This window comes from Hypanus sabinus, unplaced genomic scaffold (assembly GCF_030144855.1).
Source record: "Hypanus sabinus isolate sHypSab1 unplaced genomic scaffold, sHypSab1.hap1 scaffold_184, whole genome shotgun sequence".
Taxonomy (NCBI): Eukaryota; Metazoa; Chordata; class Chondrichthyes; order Myliobatiformes; family Dasyatidae; genus Hypanus; species Hypanus sabinus.
In genome coordinates, this window is record NW_026779928.1 from 739,812 (window position 1) to 761,000 (window position 21,189).

The 21,189-nt window shown below is 49.3% G+C and overlaps 1 protein-coding gene across 2 annotated transcripts; it reads left to right on the forward strand.

Moving 5' to 3' along the window:
- Positions 1 to 12,732: 12,732 nt before the first annotated feature.
- LOC132387416 (histidine-rich glycoprotein-like) lies at positions 12,733 to 15,756 on the forward strand. 2 transcript variants are annotated; one of them, XM_059959779.1, is made up of 2 exons: positions 12,733 to 12,837; positions 13,581 to 15,756. In XM_059959779.1, the coding sequence occupies exon 2, from the start codon at positions 13,834 to 13,836 to the stop codon at positions 14,905 to 14,907; it is 1,074 nt and encodes a 357-aa protein (XP_059815762.1). In that variant the 5' UTR covers positions 12,733 to 12,837; positions 13,581 to 13,833; the 3' UTR covers positions 14,908 to 15,756. The 2 variants fall into 2 exon arrangements, with proteins under 2 accessions (XP_059815762.1, XP_059815761.1); XM_059959778.1 differs by lacking the exon at positions 12,733 to 12,837 and adding an exon at positions 13,009 to 13,296.
- Positions 15,757 to 21,189: the final 5,433 nt, after the last annotated feature.

The window sequence follows — 21,189 nt, forward strand, 5'->3', positions numbered from 1 at the left end:
CGGGGTCAGACACAGAGTGAATCTCCCTCCACACCGTCCCATCACACACTTCCGGGGTCAGACACAGAGGTAATCTCCCTTCACACCGTCCCATCACACACTCCCGAGGTCAGACACAGAGTGAACCTCCCTCCACATCATCCCATCACACTCTCCCGGGGTCAGACACAGAGTGAATCTCCCTTCAGACCGTCTCATCACACACTCCCAGGGTCAGACACCGAGAGAATCTCCCCCCATACCGTCCCATCACACACTCCCAGTGTCAGACACAGAGTGAATCTCCCTCCATACCGTCCCATCACCCACTCCTGGGGTCAGACACACAGTGAAGCTCCCTCTGCGCTGTCCCATCACACACTACTGAGGTCAGACACAGAGTGAATCTCCCTACTCGCCGTCCCATCACACACTCCCGGGGTCAGACTCAGAGTGAATCTGCATCCACACCGTCCCATCACACACTCCCGGGGTCAGACACAGAGTGAATCTGCATCCACAACATCCCATCACACAATCCCCTGGTGAGACACAGAGTGTATCTCCCTCCACACCGTCCCATCACACACACCCCAAGGTCAGACACAGAGTGTATCTCCCTACACACCGTCCCATCACACACTCCCGGGGTCAGACACAGAGTGAATCTTCCGCCACACCGTCCCATCGCACACTCCTTGGGTCAGACACAGAGTGAATCTCCCTCCACACCGTCCCATCACACAATCCCGGGTCAGACACAGAGTGAATGTCCCTCCACACCGTCCCATCACACACTCCCCGGGTCTGACACAGAGTGAATCTCCCTCCGCACCGTCCCATTACTCACTCCCGGGGTCAGACACAGAATGAATCTCCATCCGCACAGTCCCATCACACATTCCCGGAATCAGACAAAGAGGGAATTTCCCTCCATACCGTCCCATAACACACTCCTGGGGACAGACACACAGTGAATCTCCCTCAACCCCGTCCGTTCAAACACTCCCCTGGTCTGACACAGAGTGAATCTCCCTCCACACCGTCCCATCACACACTCCCGGGGTCAGACATAGAGTGAATCTCCCTCCACACCGTCCCAGCACACACTCCCGGGGTCAGACACAGAGTGAAGCTCCCACCACACCACCCCATCACACACTCCCAAGGTCAGACACAGAGTGTAACTCCCTCCACACCGTCCCATCACACACTCACGTGGTCAGACACAGAGTGAATCTCCCTGCACACCGTCCCATCACACACTCCCGGGTTCAGACAGAGTGAATCTCCATTCACAGCGTCCCATCACACTCTCCCGGAATCAGACACAGACGGAATCTCCCTCCTTACCATCCCATCACACACTCCCGGGGTCAGACACAGAGTGAATCTCCCTCCACACCATCCCTTCACACACTCCCGGGGTCAGACACAGAGTGAATCTCCCTCCTCACCGTCCCATCACACATTCCCGGGGTCAGACACAGAGTGAATCTCCCTCCCCACCGTCCCATCACACACTCCCGGGGTCAGACACAGAGTGAATCACCCTCCTCACCGTCCCATCACACATTCCCGGGGTCAGACACAGAGTGAATCTCCCTCCACACCGTCCCATCTCACAATCCCGGGGTCAGACACAGGGTGAATCTCCCTCCAGACCGTCTCATCACACCCTCCCAGGGTCAGACACAGAGTGAATCTCCCTCTATACCGTCCCATCACACACTGTCGGGGTGAGACACACAGTGAATCTCCCTCCCCACCGTCCCATCACACACTCCCGGGGTCAGACACAGAGTGAATCTGCATCCACAACATCCCATCACACAATCCCCTGGTGAGACACAGAGTGTATCTCCCTCCACACCGTCCCATCACACACACCCCAAGGTCAGACACAGAGTGTATCTCCCTACACACCGTCCCATCACACACTCCCGGGGTCAGACACAGAGTGAATCTCCCGCCACACCGTCCCATCGCACACTCCTTGGGTCAGACACAGAGTGAATCTCCCTCCACACCGTCCCATCACACAATCCCGGGTCAGACACAGAGTGAATGTCCCTCCACACCGTCCCATCACACACTCCCCGGGTCTGACACAGAGTGAATCTCCCTCCGCACCGTCCCATTACTCACTCCCGGGGTCAGACACAGAATGAATCTCCATCCGCACAGTCCCATCACACATTCCCGGAATCAGACAAAGAGGGAATTTCCCTCCATACCGTCCCATAACACACTCCTGGGGACAGACACACAGTGAATCTCCCTCAACCCCGTCCGTTCAAACACTCCCCTGGTCTGACACAGAGTGAATCTCCCTCCACACCGACCCATCACACACTCCCTTGGTCAGACACAGAGTGAAGCTCCCACCACACCACCCCATCACACACTCCCAAGGTCAGACACAGAGTGTACCTCCCTCGACACCGTCCCATCGCACACTCCCGGGGTCAGACGCAGAGTGAAGCTCCCTCCACTCCGTCCCATCACACACTCCCGGTGTCAGACACAGAGTGAATCTCCCTGCACACCGTCCCATCACACACTCCCGGGTTCAGACAGAGTGAATCTCCATTCACAGCGTCCCATCACACTCTCCCGGAATCAGACACAGACGGAATCTCCCTCCTCACCATCCCATCACACACTCCCGGGGTCAGACACAGAGTGAATCTCCCTCCACACCATCCCTTCACACACTCCCGGGGTCAGACACAGAGTGAATCTCCCTCCACACCATCCCTTCACACACTCCCGGGGTCAGACACAGAGTGAATTTTCCTCCACACCGTCCCATCACACACTCCCGGGGTCAGACACAGAGTGAATCTCCCTCCACACCGTCCCATAACACACTCCTGGGGACAGACACACAGTGAATCTCCCTCCCCACCGTCCCATCACACACTCCCGGGGTGAGTCCCACAGTGAATCTCTCTCCCCACCGTCCCATCACACACTCCCGGGGTCAGACACAGAGTGAATCTCCCTCCACACCATCCCATCACACACTCCCAGGGTCAGATACAGAGTGAATCTCCCTCCACACCGTCCCATCACACACTCCCGGGGTCAGACACAGAGTGAATTTCCCTCCTCACCGTCCCATCACACATTCCCGGGGTCAGACACAGAGTGAATCTCCCTCCCCACCGTCCCATCACACACTCCCGGGGTCAGACACAGAGTGAATCACCCTCCTCACCGTCCCATCACACATTCCCGGGGTCAGACACAGAGTGAATCTCCCTCCACACCGTCCCATCTCACAATCCCGGGGTCAGACACAGGGTGAATCTCCCTCCAGACCGTCTCATCACACCCTCCCAGGGTCAGACACAGAGTGAATCTCCCTCTATACCGTCCCATCACACACTGTCGGGGTGAGACACACAGTGAATCTCCCTCCCCACCGTCCCATCACACACTCCCGGGGTGAGACACACAGTGAATCTCCCTCCCCACCGTCCCATCACACACTCCCGGGGTCAGACACAGAGTGAATCTTCCTCCACACCGTCCCATCACACACTCCCGGGATCAGACACAGAGTGAATCTCCCTCCACACCGTCCCATCACACACTCCCGGGGTGAGACACACAGTGAATCTCCCTCCACACCGTCCCATCACACACTCCCGGGGTGAGTCACACAGTGAATCTCTCTCCCCACCGTCCCATCACACACTCCCGGGGTCAGACACAGAGTGAATCACCCTCCTCACCGTCCCATCACACATTCCCGGGGTCAGACACAGAGTGAATCTCCCTCCACACCGTCCCATCTCACAATCCCGGGGTCAGACACAGGGTGAATCTCCCTCTATACCGTCCCATCACACACTCCCAGGGTCAGACACAGAGTGAATCTCCCTCCACACCGTCCCATCACACACTGCCGGGTCAGACACAGAGTGAATCTCGCTCCACACCGTCCCATCACACACTCCCGGGGTCTGACACAGAATGAATCTCCCTCCGCACCGTCCCATCACACACTCCCGGATTCAGACACAGAGTGAAGCTCCTTCCGCACCGTCCCCTCACACACTCCCGGGGTCTGACACAGAGTGAATCTCCCTCCACACCGTCCCATCACACACTCCCGGGGTCTGACACAGAGTGAATCTCCCTCCACACCGTCCCATCACACACTCCCGGGGTCTGACACAGAGTGAATCTCCCTCCACACCGTCCCATCACACACTCCCAGGGTCTGACACAGAATGAATCTCCCTCCACACCGTCCCCTCACGCACTCCCGGGGTCTGTCACAGAGTGAATCTCCCTCCACACCGTCCCCTCACACACTCCCGGGGTCTGACACAGAGTGAATCTCACTCCGCACCGTCCCCTCACACACTCCCGGGGTCAGACACAGAGTGAATCTCCCTCCACACCGTCCCATCACACAGTCCCTGGTTCAGACACAGAGTGAAGCTCCTTCCGCACCGTACCCTCACACACTGACTCTGCTCCATTACAGACCAGTTGTGTTCGACACAAGGCTTCCTCCTGGGCTCTCCATGTTCCCTGCCTCTACACAATCCCTCCCAGCTGAGCTTCCCTTCGCCTCTGGGGTCGACATAGAACCTGGAACAGTAACAGACCCTTCAGCTCCCAATGTTGTACTAGATTAGTAACTAGTAATCAGAGGGCGAACTTCTGCTTTCAGGAAGTCACGTCCTTCCTTTTTCCTCACATTCATGTGCCTGTCTGGATGCCTCTACCCTTCAGCCTGGCAGTACTTTCAATTGTTGGTGTAAAACAAAATACGTCCTGACCTCTCCTTTCAAATTACCCCCTCCCACCTTCAATGCCTGTCCTCTGGTGTGAGACATTTCAACCCAGGGAAACATATACTCTGTCTCTGCCTGTCACAACCTTACACACCGCTATCACTAACCTGCCCTCCAGCCCAACAGTTTCTACATGCCTGTCGTCAAAGTCAGCCTTAAAAAATTCTTTAAAACTGGGAAAACATTGCACTGGGTATCTAAACATGAGACAATCTGCAGACGCTGGAAATCCAGAGCAACACACACAAAACACTGGAGGAACTCAGCAGGTCAGGCAGCATCCATGAAAAGAGTGAACAGTCCGACATAGAAACAGGAGCAGGAGAAGACTCACAGACACGAGACAATCTGCAGACGCTGGAAATCCAGAGCAACACACACAAAACACTGGAGGAACTCAGCAGGTCAGGCAGCATCTGTGGAAAAGAGTAAACAGTCCGACATAGAAACAGGAGCAGGAGAAGACTCACAGACACGAGACAGTCTGCAGATGCTGGAAATCCAGAGCAACACACACAAAATGCTGGAGGAACTCAGCAGGTCAGGCAACATCTGTGGAAAAGAGTGAACAGTCAGCGATTTGGGCCGAGACCCTTCGTCATTGGGTGCAGGAGTTGGGATGTTATGTTGAAGTTATACAAAGTGTTGGTGAGGCCAAACATGCTGTACCGCCTGCAGCTTCTGGTCACCTACCGTCTGTGGGAAAGACATCAATAAGATTGGGAAAAGTGCAGAGAAAGTTTACACAGATATTGTCAAAGATTGGGGATCTGAGTTACCGTGAAAGGTTTGATCGGTTAGTGCTTTCACAAACAGGGGACAATCTGCAGACTCTGGAAATCCAAAGCAACACACACAAAATGCTGGAGGAACTCAGCAGGTCAGGCAGCATCTGTGGAAAAGAGTGAACAGTCCGACATAGAAATAGGAGCAGGAGAAGACTCACAGACACGAGACAATCTGCAGACTCTGGAAATCCAGAGCAACACACACAAAATGCTGGAGGAACTCAGCAGGTCAGGCAGCATCTGTGGAAAAGAGTGAACAGTCCGACATAGAAACAGGAGCAGGAGAAGACTCACAGACACGAGACAATCTGCAGATGCTGGAAATCCAAAGCAACACACACAAAATGCTGGAGGAACTCAGCAGGTCAGGCAGCATCTGTGGAAAAGAGTGAACACGAGATGATCTTCGGATGCTGGAAATCCAAAGTTTGTAGACAGTGCGAAAGGGAGGATAGGCAGGTGATAGAGAAGGGACGTGCTCAGACCGATGGTTTGAGATGTGTCTATTTTAATGCGAGGAGTATTATGAATAAAGTGGATGAGCTTAGAGCGTGGATCAGTACATGGATCTATGATGTTGTGGCCATTACAGAGACTTGGATGGTGCAGGGGCAGGAATGGTTACTTCAAGTGCTGGGTTTTAGATGTTTCAGAAAGGACAGTGAGGGAGGCAAGAGAGGTGGGGGGCTGGCACTGTTGATCAGAGAGAGTGTCACAGCTGCAGAAAGGGAGGAAGTCATGGAGGGATTGTCTATGGAGTGTCTGTGGGAGGACGTTAGGGACAGGAAGGAGTCAATAGCTCTACTGGGTGCTTTTTTATAGACCATCTAATAGTAACAGGGACATCGAGGAGCAGATAGGGAGACAGATTCTGAGAAGGTGTAATAATAACAGGGTTGTTGTGGTGGGACATTTTAATTTCCCAAATATTGATTGGCATCTCCCTAGAGTAAGGAGTTTAGATGGGGTGGAGTTTGTTAGGTATGTTCAAGAACATTTCTTGACACAGTATGTAGAAAAGCCTACAAGAGGAGAGGCTGTACTTGATCTGGTATTGGGAAATGAACCTGGTCAGGTGTCAGATCTCTCAGTGGGAGAGCATTTTGGAGATAGTGATCACAATTCTATCTCCTTTGGAGAGGGAGAGGAACAGACAAGTTAGGAAAGTGTTTAATTGGAGTAAGGGGAAATATGAGGCTATCAGGCAGGAACTTGGAAGCATAAATTGGGAACAGATGTTCTCAGGGAAATATACAGCAGAAATGTGACAAATATTCAGGGGATATTTGTGTGGAATTCTGCAGAGGTACATTCCAATGAGACAGGGAAAGGATGGTAGGGTACAGGAACCATGGTGCACAAAGGCTGATGTAAATCTAGTCAAGAAGAAAAGAAAAGCTCATGAAAGGTTCAAAAAACTAGTTAACGATAGAGATCTAGATGATTATAAGGCTATCAGGAAGGAGTTTAAGAATGAAATTAGGAGAGCCAGAAGGGGCCATGAGAAGGTCTTGGCCAATAGGAATAAGGAAAACCCCAAGGCATTCTACAGGTATGTGAAGAGCAAGAGGATAAAACATGAGAGAATAGGGCAAATCAAGTGTGACAGTGGGAAAGTGTGTATGGAACCGGAGGAGATGGCCGGGTACTTAATGAATACTTTGCTTCAGTATTCACTACGGAAAAGGGTCTTGGTGATTGTAAGGCTGACTTGCAATGGACTGAAAAGCTTGAGCATGTAGATATTAAGGAAGAGGATGTGCTGGAGCTTTTGGAAAGCATCAAGTTGGATAGGTCGCCGGCTACTGTGGGAGGCGAGGGAGGAGATTGCTGAACTGCTGGCGATGATCTTTGCATCATCAATGGGGACGGGAGAGGTTCCAAATGATTGGAGGGTTGCAGATGTTTTTCCCTTATTCGAGAAAGTGAGTAGAGATAGCCCAGGAAATTATAGACCAGTGAGTCTTACTTCAGTCGTTAGTAAGTTGATGGAGAAGATCCTGAGAGGCAGGATTTATGAACATTCGGAGAGGTATAATATGATTAGTAGTCAGCATGGCTTTGTCAAGGGCAGGTTGTGCCTTACGAGCCTGATTGATTTTTATGAGGATGTGACTAAACACATTGATGAAGGAAGAGCAGTAGATGGAGTGTATATGGATTTCAGCAAGGCATTTAATAAGGTACCCCATGCAAGGGCTTATTGAGAAAGTTAAGAGGCATGGGATCCAAGTGGACATTGCTTTGTGGATCCAGAACTTGCTTGCCCACAGAAGGCAAAGTGTGGTTGTAGACGGGTCATATTCTGCATGGAAGTTGGTGACCAGTGGTGTCCCTCAGGGATCTGTTGTGGGACCCTTACACATCATGACTTTGACCTGGATGAGGAAGTGGAGGGATGGGTTAGTAAATGTGCTGATGACACAAAGGTTGGGGGTGTTGTGGATAGTGTGGAGGGCTGTCAGAGATTACAGCGGGACATCGATAGGATGCAAAACTGGGCTGAGAAGTGGCAGATGGAGTTCAACCTAGGTAAGTGTGAGGTGGCTCATTTTGGGAGGTCAAATATGATGGCAGAATGTAGCATTAATGGTAAGGCTCTTGAGTCTTGAGGTCTGAGTCCATAGGACGCTCAAAGCAGCTGTGCAGGTTGTGGTTAAGAAGGCGTACAGTATATTGGCTTTCGTCAATCGTGGGATTGAGTTTAAGAGCCAAGAGGTAATGTTGCAGCTATATAGGACCCTGGTCAGACCCCATTTAGAGTACTGTGCTCAGTTCTGGTCACCTCACTACAGGAAGGATGTGGAAACCATAGAAAGGGTGCAGAGGAGATTAACAAGGATGTTTCCTGGATTGGGGAGCATGCGTTAATGAGAATTGGTTGAGCGAACTCAGCCTTTTCTTCTTGGAGCAACAGAGGGTGATAGGTGACCTGAAAGAGGTGTACAAGATGATGAGAGGCATTAATCATGTGGATAGTCAGAGGCTTTTTCCCAGGGCTGGAATGGTTGCCAAGAGAGGGCACAGTTTTAAGGTGCTTGGGAGCAGGTACAGAAGGGATGTCAGGGGTAAGATTTTTTACGCAGAGAGTGGTGAGTGCGTGGAATGGGCTGCCGGCAACGGTGGTGGAGGCGGATACGATAGGGTGTTTTAGGAATCTCCTGGACAGGCACATGGAGCTTAAAAAAAAATAGAGTTCTATGGGTAACCGTAGGTAATTTCTAAAGTAAGGACATGTTCGGCACAGCTTGGTGGGCCAAAGGGGCTGTATTGTGCTGTAGGTTTTCTGTGTTTCTATGTTTCTAAAATGTCGGAGGAACTCAGCAGGTCAGGCAGCGTCTGTGAAAATGAATAAACACGAGACAATTTGCAGGTGCTGGAAATCCAGAGCAACACACACAAATTGTTGAAGGAACTCAGCAGGTCAGGCAGCGTCTGTGGAAGACTCCAGCTGCACCTCCTGCACTCGGTAGGTACAACTGGAGGCAAGCCATTGAGGAGGAAGCTGCGCTACATGCGAGTGACCTCTGCTGTCGCCAGGACAATCTTCCATGCGGTGCCGTGCTGAGGCAATGGCGTCAAAACGGGCTGAGTAAACTGATTCGAAAGGCTGGGCCTGTTGTGGGAGTGAAACGGGACACAATGGCGGCTGTGGGAGAACAAACAACCCTACAGAAAATGCTGGCAATTCTGGGTGATTATTTCTCACCCTCTGCATGCCACCTTGGCTGAACAGAGGAACACTTTTACTGGTGGACTGAGACAACTATGCTGCTCCAAAGAGCACAATATGCGGTCAGTCTTACCTTCGGTCATTAGGCTCTATAATGAGTCAACCGATAGACAGGCAGTGATGACCCCTTCCTGTTAGACTGTTTGAGGTAACTTATTTTTTTATTCTTCCTTAATTGTCGTCTAACATCTGTACGTCTGTGCACTTGTAATACTACCATGACACCGTCATTTCCTTTGGGATCAGTAAGGCATCTATCTCTTTCTCTTTCTATTCTGAGCAGGACCCGAGACCTGTTGAGGTAGCCGCAGTGATGGGGACAGCGTGCGGGGTCACAGGCAGTGTTGCGACATCACCATTCCAGAGACCCAGGTTCGATCCCGACCTCAGGCACAGCCCGCGTGGAGTTTGCCCAGCCAGGAGGGTTTCCCCACTTCCCTCCTCCCCCCACCCACTGATTCACAGTTCCACGATGCATTGGGGGGAGCCCACAAGCGTCGCCATATTTTCAACGGAACGAGAGTAAACCACAGACAGCGACAAAACTTCCTCCCTCCCCACCCACCCACCGGCAGATCCTCCTGCCCCATAGGACGGGCCACCATCGGCTGTCAACCTCAGTTATCGAACACCTAACCGAACGTGGCATACATCTGTCCACGTGCCTTTTCAACCGCCCGCCCACCGAACAGTGTGAGTACGTCAGTGCAGAATATGTGTGGATGTGCACAGTAGGTGTGCAGAGTTCAACCCAAAGAAACAGCACCGAACCCGTTCAAGCACCAACCAGCACAAAAAAAGAACAAATTGCGCAAACACAGAGAACCTCAACCATCCTTCACGGGTAAAACCCTCCCAACCACCTACAGGAAACGTTGTCGCAGGAAAGCATCAGAGATCCTCACCACCCAGGCCACGCTCTTTTCTCACTGCTGCCATCAGGAAGAAGGTACAGGAGCCTCAGGACTCACACCAGCAGGGTCAGGGACAGTTACTACCCCCCAAACATCAGGCTCCGGAACCAGAGCAGATAACTTCACTCAACACTCACCCCGTTCCTAAACTGTTCCCACAACCTATGGAGTCACTGTCAAGGACTCTTCATCTCAGAATCTTGATATTCATTGTTATTTATTTATCAGTATTATTTCTGCTTTTTGTATTTGCACAGTTTGTTGTCTTCTGCACTCTGGTTGAACGGCCTGACTGGTCGGTCTTTCATTGATTCTGTTGTGGTTATTATTCTATAGATTTATTGAGTATGCCCACAAGAAAATGAATCTCAGGGTTGTATATGGTGACATATCTGTACTTTGGACTGGGACTTTTTGTTTCAGCCACGGAGGCTTCACGCTGTAACGGTCCTCGCCCATCAAGGAGCTGGGAAAGGACTGGCACCCTGTTCACACTGGGGTGCACCATGGCCACAAAGATCTGCAGTTGCTGCCCTCTCCTTATTCCATCCTCCCCGTCAGCCACCATCGACGTAGTAATTGAGAAACAGGCTCAGTGGTTCATGTTTCATCGGGGCTCCAGGCAGGCAAGAAACCCATGGTCACGCGCACAACGAGATTCAAGAGTAAATTTATTAGCAAAGTACGGGCCTGTCACCATATAGAACTCTGAGATTCATTTTCTTGTGGGCATTCTCAATAAATCTATAGAATAATAACCACAACAGAATCAGCGACCAAAGTTTGTTAACTGGGCAAATGCAGAAGAATAAATAGATAGATAGACAAACAAACAGATAAACAGATAGATAGACAGATATATGGACAGGGAAAAATAGAAAGATGCATAGACAGATAGATAGGCAGGCAGACAGACAGATAGATAGATAGATAGGGGGATATTAGAGGAAGGTTTTTCACTCAGAGAGTGGTTGGTGCGTGGAATGCACTGCCTGAGTCAGTGGTGGAGGCAGATACACTAGTGAAGTTTAAGAGACTACTAGACAGATATATGGAGGAATTTAAAGTGGGGGGTTATATGGGAGGCAGGGTTTGAGGGTCAGCACAACATCATGGGCCAAAGGGCCTGTACTGTACTGTTCTATGTTCTATGATAGATAGATAGATAGATAGATAGATAGATAGACAGACATATAGACAGATGGACAGACAGATAGACAGACAGATGGATAGACAGACAGATAGATACATACATACTTGACAAGAAGCTCGGAGACCTCGGTCTTCACCTTGCCTTGTGTAGCTGGATCCTGGACTTCCTGCCAGGTTGCCAGCAGGTGGTAAGAGTGGGATCCCTCACCTCTGCCCCTCTGACCCTCAAAACAGGTGCTCCTCAGGGCTGTGTCCGAAGCCCCCTCCTTGACCCACAGCTCCAATCTGCTAATTCAATTTGCTGAAAAAACTACACTGACTGGCCTAATCTCTAATAACGAGGCAGCCTACAGAGAAGAAGTCATCACCCTGACACAGAGGTGTCAAGAAAACAACCTCTCCCTCAATGTTGTAAAAACAAAGGAGCTGGTTGTGGACTACAGGAGGAATGGAGACAGGCTCGCCCCTATTGACATCAATGGATCTGGGGTTGAGAGGGTGAACAGCCTCAAGTTCCTCAGCATAAACATCACCGAGGATCTCACGTGGTCTGTACATACCAGCTGTGTGGTGGAAAAGCACAATAGTACCTGTTTCACCTCAGAAGGTTGAAGAAGTTTGGTTTGGGCCCCCAAATCCCAAGAACTTTCTACAGGGGCACAATTGAGAGCCTCTTGGCTGCCTGCATCACTGCCTGGTATGGGAACTGTACTTCCCTCAATCGCAGGACTCTGCAGAGAGTGGTGTGGACAGCCCAGAGCATCTGTAGATGTGAACTTCCCACTATTCAGGACATTTACAGCGACAGGTGTGTAAAAAGGGCCTGAAGGATCATTGGGGACCCGAGTCACCCCAACCACAAACTGTTCCAGCTGCTACCATCCGGGAAACGGTACCACAGCATAAAAGCCAGGACCAACAGGCTCCGGGACAGCTTCTTCCACCAGGCCATCAGACTGATTAATTCATGCTGACCCAACTGTATTTCTATGTTATATTGACTGTCCTGGTGTACATACCATTTATTACAAATTACTGTATATTGCACTTTGCCCCTTCAGATAGAGACGTAACGTAAAGATTTTTACTCCTCGTGTATGTGAAGGATGTAAGAAATGAAATCAATTCAATTCAGACAGATAGATATCGAGAACATGAGATTGAAAGTGAGTCTATAGGTTGTGGGAAATTTTCAATGATGGGGCGAGTGAAGTTATCCCCTTTGCTGCAACAGCCTGACGGGTAAAGGGTAATGACTGCTCCGGCCGGAACCCGCTGGTGTGGGCCCCGAGGCTCCCTGGGTATGAGCAGCGGGAAGGGAGAGTGCCCTGGGCGGCGGGGGTCCCTGCGGCACCGTTTCATGTGGATGTTTCATGGGCTTTACAACGGGTCGCAAGGTGCAGCGGCGAGAGCGGGTCGGGAGGAAGGCAGCCGGCCGGCCCGTCCCGGCTGAAGTATGACGTGTCACGCCGCCCAGACACTAAATCTTTCCGCTGGTTTCCATCTACTTCTCTCTCAGTATCAGATGGCGAGGAAGGGAGGTCAATGCTTGCGGCTTTACGTCAGGAGGCATTTGGTAACGGGCAGGGTTAAAACTGCGCAAGTTCTCAAGTGCAGTTCGGGCACGGAACAGTGCCGCCTGTAGTGGTGGAGGCGGAAACTGTTAGCAAAATCAAAGCCGGGCCGGCAGCGCCAGACAAAAACATAGCCCTCAAAGACATCCCCGCGGTCCGCCGTCCCATTCCCGTGCTGGCCGAATAATGCCGTTCACACTGCACGGCTGTCCCCATAGCCGGGCAATATTCTTGCGTGGAGCCTCCGGGAGGTCTCACACAAGTCCGGCCCCAGTCCCCTTGATGTTGCCATGTGGTAAAGCACCGGCCGCTTTATTCAACCCGTCACATCCCACACACGTAAGTCATTAGGAGTTATAAAGATTGAGGAGATTTGGATTGTCACCTAAAACACTTAAAAACTTGTGCAGATGTACCGCGGAGAGCTTCCTGGCAGACTGCATCGCCGTCTGGTATTGGGTGTGGGGGAGGGGGGCTACTGCACACGATCGAAGTGGCAGAAACTTCGTGAAACTGGTCAGCTCGGTCATGGCTCCGAGCCTCCTTGGTATCCGAGCGTCTGTGGGGGGAGGGGGAAAGTACACTCGCAGCATTTTTTTAACCTGTACTTTTTTTTCCCACAGATGCTGCCTGGCCTGCTGAGTTCCTCCAGCATTTTCTCTTCTCACCACACCCCCCGCAAGAAAAAAGAAGCATAACCTCGCACAATGACTAACAGATCAAACAAACCCCCAGTCCACCAATCGGCCACAAGAAAGAGAGGGCGGGCACACAAGAAAACAGAACCGAACGTGGCCAAAGTAAACTACGGTTAGTTTGAACCGCAGTCCTATCCTTTACAGCTTGTTTCGAGGCCCTATCCCTATCCACACACAGATGCACACAGATACACACTCACACACACACAGATACACACACTCACACACACAGATACACACACACTCACACACACACATGCACACAGACACACTCACACACACAGATGCACACAGATACACGCACACTCACACACACAGATACACACATACACACTCACACACAGATACACACACACACAGATACACACACACTTACACACACATACACACTCACACACATGCACACAGACACACTCACACACACAGATGCACACAGATACACGCACACTCACGCACACATACACACCCTCACACACACGCACACATGCACACTCACACACACAGATGCACACATACACACACACTCACACACAGATACACACACACTCTCACACACATACACACTCACACAGACACACACACACACACACACACATGCACACAGACACACACACACACACAGATGCACACAGATACACGCACACTCACACACACAGATACACACATACACACTCACACACACAGATACACACACACTTACACACACATACACACTCACACACATGCACACAGACACACTCACACACACAGATACACGCACACTCACGCACACATACACACCCTCACACTCACACACACATACACACACACAGACACACACACACAGATGCACACAGATACACACACACATACACACTCACACACATGCACACAAACACACTCACACACACAGATGCACACAGATACACGCACACTCACGCACACATACACACCCTCACACACACGCACACATACACACACTCTCACACACATACACACTCACACAGACACACTCACACACACATACACACACACACAAATGCACACAGATACAGACACACATAGACACTCACACACACACATACACTCTCACGCACACAGACACACATACACACACATGCATACAGATGCACACACACTCATACACAAAGATGCACAGATACACACACTTCATAGTTCCTTTTTTAACACACATTTACTGAATTTTCCTTTACTTCATGTGACACCTGACTGGAACCTTTGCAAACTTTTGCAAGTGCTGCAGCTTTCCTAGGTCAGCGACTAAAGTGAAATAACTGGGCCCGAACACCCCACTCAAGCTTTCTGATTAATGAAAATCATTCTGATGTGAACCAAAAATATAACACCTTCAGTCATGTACTCAGCATCCTTTTTGATTTTGCCCTCCATTACATTTCACCTCATCCCATTTTACCCCATCATCTGCCTGTGCTTCCTCATCGCCTCACTGCACACTGCACAGGATTTATGTATCAACTGTCCCATTCTCAGCCCTATCACTCTGGACCTCCCCCAACCCTACTCTAACCAGGTAGATTGTGAGATCAAGAGTTGCACTGGGGGGATGGTTCAATAAGACCATAAGACAGTGAAACATAGGAGCAGAATTAGACCATTTGGCCCATCGAGCCTACTCTACCATTTCATCATGGCTGATCCAATGTTCCTCTCAGCCCCAATCTCCTACCTTCTCCCCGTTTCCCTTCATGCCCTGACCAATCAATAATCTATCAACTCCACTTTCAATATACATACAGCCTTGGGCTCAAAGCTGCTGTGGCAAAGAATTCCACAGGCAGGCTGGAATAGAAGTTCTCATTGAGCCTGCTGGTTTGTACTTTGGCCACAATAGGTCAATGCCAGGCGCAGTCTCCATGGCTGTCCACACGGCTTTAGACCACCTGGACACCTACGCCAGGATGCTGTTCGTCGACTATAGCTCAGCATTTAATACCACCATTCCCACAATCCTGATTGAGAAGTTGCAGAACCTGGGCCTCTGTACCTCCCTCTGTAACTGGATCCTCGACTTACAAACTGGAAGACTGATGGTAACATATCCTTTTCGCTGACGATCAACACCGGCGCACCTCAGCAGTGTGTGCTTAGCCCACTTGTATACTCTCTCTATACCCATGTGGCTAGACATAGATCAAATACCATCTATAAATTTGCTGATGATACCACCATTGATGGAGATGAGAGGGCATACAGGAGTGAGATATGCCAACTAGTGGAGTGGTGTCTCATTAACAACCTGGCACTCAACGTCAGTAAGATGAAAGAGCTGATTGTGGACTTCAGGAATGGTAAGATGAAGGAACACATACCAGTCCTCATAGAGGGGTCAGAAGTGGAGAGAGTGAGCAGCTAGGTGTCAAGATCTCTGAGGATCTAACTTGGTCCCAACATATCAATGCAGTTATAAAGAAGGCATGACAGTGACTATACTTCATCAGGAATTTGAAGAGATTTGGCATGTCAACAAATACACTCAAAAACTTGTATAGTTGTACCGTGGAGAGCATTCTGACAGGCTACATCACTGTCTGGTATGGAGGGACTACTGCACAGGACCGAAAGAAGCTGCAGAAGTCTGTAAATCTAGTCGGCTCCATCTTGGGTACTGGCCTACAAAGTACCCAGGACATCCTTAGGGAGTGGTGTCTCAGAAAGGCAGCGTCTGTTATTGAGGACCTCCAGCACCCAGGACGTGCCCTTTTCTCACTGTTCCCATCAGGTAGGAGGTACAGAAGCCTGAAGGTACACACTCAGCGATTCAGGATCAACTTCTTCCCCTCTGCCGTCCGATTCCGAATTGTGCATTGAACCCTTGAACGCTTCTTCTTCTTCATGCGCCTTATGCGCTACGCGCTTGGGAGATCATAGCTCTCCACATCACACATCTAGATCCGTTAGTTCTTTCACAGCGGCCATATATTTGTCTTCCTCATCCGCCTTTCCCTGGCACGTGGCTTTGTAATGTTAGGAATTCCATTCCTCCTTTTTCTGATGACCCAGGTATTGAAGTTTCCTCTCATTTAATATGCTCATTAAAGATCTTTTTGTCTGGGCACATTGGAGCACTGTCTCATTAGTAACCCTATCTCTGTATGATATTTTCAGCCTTCTTCCGAGAAACCACATTTCTGTTGCTTCTAGGTTTCTTTGGAGTTCTGATGTTACAGTCCACGTTTCGGAAGCACACAGCAAGATTGACCAGGTGTAACATTTTGGTAGCCTAAGCCTTGCTGTCATTGAAATGTCTGTTGGTAAAAATGAGTTTAATTTTTTGGAAGTTGGTTTTGGCAATGGCAATTCTTCATTTTAAGTCTACTTTAAATTAAAGCTGGTCCTTTGCCCAATCTCTTGGTTACCGATGTACACTTGGCAGTTTGGGAGTATCCTGCTGTTTTGGTATTACCACACATTTGGTTTTTCTTTACAGTTGGTGGTTAGACCAAAATCTGCACTTGTTTGTACTACTTTGTCTAGGAGGATTTGTAGATTTTCTGCAGCACTTGTTATTAGGGTGGTATCGTCTGCATATCTTATATTGTTGACCTTAACACCTCCAACTTTTATTCCATCTAGGTCTTCTATTTCTCTGAGAATCATTTCACTGTAGATATTAAATAATTCCGGTGAGGCAACACATCCCTGTCTAACTCCTCTTTGAATTTTAGTCCAACTGCTTGTATTATCATCAATTTTTCCCACCGCCATTTAATTTCAGTATAAACTTTGAAGCAGTTGTTGGTCCCTTCCATCAATGTTTAGTTTAGCAAGAACTTGAAATAATTTTTCATGTTGCACTTTGTCAAATGCTTTAGTGAAATCAATAAACCATAAAAAGACATCATTTTGATATTCTGAACACAAAGTACACTGCAGACGCTCGGGTCAGAGCAACACGTACAACACGCTGGAGGATCTCAGCAGGTCGGGCAGCATCCGTGGAAAGGAGCGGTCAACGTTTCGGGCCAAGACTCTTCCTGCCGAAGGGTCTTAGCCTGAAATGTTGACTGCTCATTTCCACGGATGCTGCCCGACCTGCTGAGTTCCTCCAGCGTGTTGTTTTGATATTCAATTGCCCTTTCTGAAAGCACTCATAGTATGAAAGCTGCGTTCCTAGTTTCTCCACCCTCCATGAACCCATATTGCAGTTTAGAAGTTTCTGGCCTGAACTTGTTTTTAATTCAACTCAGAACAATTCTTAACAAAATCTTTATTATGTGACTCATGAGACTGATTGTTCTGTAACTTTCACAGTCAATAGTTCCAGGAATTTTAGGCAGAGTTATAAATACTGAAATCAAGAGATTGTCAGGCAAAACACCAGACTCATAAATGCCATTAAACAGTTCAAAAAGAATATCTATGCCCAGATCTTCTAGGGCCTGTATCATTTCCACCGAAATTTCATCAGGTCCAGTGGCATTACCATGCGTCATGCTTTTCATTGCTTTAGTTGTTTCTTTTTTGGTAATAGGTGGGCCTGTATTAGGGTGTTTGATATCTGGGGGCTTCCCCTCTGTTACCTTCAAAAAGCTGCTCTATATACCGAGTCCAGCTCTCGCATACTTTATCTGGATGTGTTAGGATGGATCCGTCTGCTGACCTTGTGCATCCTGTAGAGGGGGTTCTCTTAATTCCCGTAATTTCCTGAATTTTCTTGTGCATTTCTTTTGCTGTTGTCAATATGGCCTTCGACTTCATTGCATTTTCAATTCAGCCATTCTTCCTTTGCAATGTTGCACAGTTGTCTGGTCTGCCCGTCTAGCTCTCTGTGTTGCACTTCATTATTCTTCACTAGCCTTCCTTGTTCCATCAGATCTAGAATTTCTTGGGTTATTCCCCCCCCCCCCCCCCCCCGTTGGTGTGTTGGATTTCTAGTACTGGGATTATCTCCACTGCTGATCGCTGTATAGCGTATTTAAATCTGTCCCAAATAGGTGTACTTTCGTTTTCGTTGAGGTGTTCTTCTACAGCTGTTTTGAATTGTTGCTTGCTATCATTTTTAAGTTCTCCCAAAGTATACTTGTTTCTCTTTTTTCCACGTTTCGGTTTCTTTAATTTTGCTTTGATGGTAGCTATTACTGGATGGTGGTCTGATCCACAGTCTGCTCCCGGGTAGGCTTCAGAATTTGTGATATTATTTCTAAAGCGTTCATTGGTGGTAATGGAATCTGCTTGATTCTTTGTTCTACCTCCAGGGCTAATCCAAGTACACAATTCATGTGGATGGTTTTTATACCAAGTATTGGTGATCACTTCTGACGCAACAACCAGTAAACCTTTCTCCATTTTCATTTTTCTCCCCTAATCCCCCATGATGTTATTAGCCCTTTCCTGTCCAAATCTCCCATGACTAGTTTTATATCCTGAGATTTACATTGCTCATTGTCGAGATCTTCATAAAACTTGTTGATATTCTCTTCATCCGCATCACTTGTTGTCGCATAGGCTTGGATTGTGCTCATGTTGAAAGGGTTACCCCTTAATTTAACTAAAAGCAGCCGGTCGGATATCGCCCAATATCCCATAAGACATCTTGACACTCGTTTGTTTAAGATAATTCCAGCTCTGTACGCATGCTGTTGACCTCCAGGATACAATATCAGAGAACTACTCTGAATGAATTTGCCGCTGTCAGTCCATCTAGTTTCTGACAGGCCTAAGATATCAACTCCCAACCTTTTCATTTCATTTCACGTGTTGTCCAGCTCTCCTGTCTGGTGAAGTGGGCGGATGTTCCCTTAGCCTTGTTGCCTTCAACACTACTTCACTTCTTTAATATGTATCATTTCTGCTTTTTGCACGATTTTCAACCTATTCAGTATACATAATTGATTGATTAATTTATTATTATATTTTTTCTTCTATGTTGCGTATATTATATGTTGCCTGATTCTGCCCCTATGCGATGGGGAGAGGTGGGAACTGTGGATTTGCTGCGGGCTGACAGGGTCACTGACCTCCTGGTCAGCCGGGATGCTGGCGTCAGAAGCAGGGGAGAGTAGGAACACACTGGATTAATCAACAACCAGGAGCAGACAGTCGGCCAGCAGGGCTGGGGGATGGGGGGGGGACAGACAGGGCAGATCTGCACCCTCTGCTCCCCTCCCTCCTACCTCCGATCCCGGGGGAGTGGGGCACCTTTCTCCCCAGTGGCTGTGTTTGTGCGTGCTTTGAAACCCCCTCTGACGTGAGGGTCAGGAGGTTGGGGGGGGCCAGAATGATCCTCCCCCCACCCCCCCAGGAGGACGATCCCCACCCCCGACCCGGAATGAACTCTCGGAGGAGGTGGTGGATGGGAGAGCCACCACTCATGCAGGCCCTTTGGCCCATCTCAGCTATACTAACCCCTTTACTCGGTTTCAGCAACCCTGTTTCCCTGCAGTACCTCTGTAAAACACAGTGCTTTGCTGATGTAAATGCTTGTCAAAAAGTTGTATCAATTTCTCCCCCCGGTTAAAAAAGATGTTTCCCTCCCCCCTCCTGTTCCCCACTCTGACCTCTAACCTCTTCTCACCTGCCATCAACTCCCCCTGGTGCCCCTTCTCCTTCCCTTTCTCCCATGGTCCGCTCTCTTCTCCCACCAGATTCTTTCTTCTCCAGCCCTTTACCCTTCCCATCCTCTTGGCTTCACCCATCACCTTCCAGCTAGTCCTCACCCCCCACCCAACATTTTGTTCTGGCATCTGGCCCCCTTCTTCCTTTCCAGCCCTGAAGAAGGGTAACAGCCTGCAACATCGACTGTTTATTTACATCCATTCGTGCCTGCTTTCCACTGGTATTTCCTCCAGTATTTTGTCTTGTGTGTGTGTTACAGTTCATCCCCTTCCCTCCCACTCTCTCCCTCTTACCCCTTCCTCCTTTCCTACCTCCACATCACTCCTTCTCCCCATACCTTCCCTCTTGCTTCCTCCCCTCCCCTCCCTCTCCAACCCCCTGCTAAAAAGTTCTCTGCTGACAAAGGTGTCCGATCTGGACACACCGCAGTTTGACTCTGCCTGTGACCGTAGAGTTGTGGGCATGTCATGGGAACCAGCTTCCCTCCAGTGGACTGTCCACACTTACCCTGCCTCGGCTAAGCCAGTACAATGAAAATCCCCCATCCACTCCGGGCATTCTCTCTTCTCCTCTCCCATCGAGCACATCCCACCAGGCTCAAGGACAGCTTCTATCCCAGTGTTCCCTGTACCCTAGTACGATAAGAAAGACACTCGACCTCACAGTCTACCTGGTTATGATCTTGTACCTCCTCGAGGAGGCTGTCTGCCTGCTCGGCACTCTCTCTGTGGCTGAGACACTCTATTCCACATTCTGTTACTGTTCACCTTGTTCACCTCAATACACTGTGTAATGATGTGATCTGTGTGAACGATATACAAGACAAGATTGTCACTGTATCTCGGTACACGTCAACAATATAAACCAATTCCAATTCTGTTATTGTTTGACCTTGTTCCACCTCAATACACTGTGTAATGATGTGATCTGTGTGAACGATATACAAGACAAGATTGTC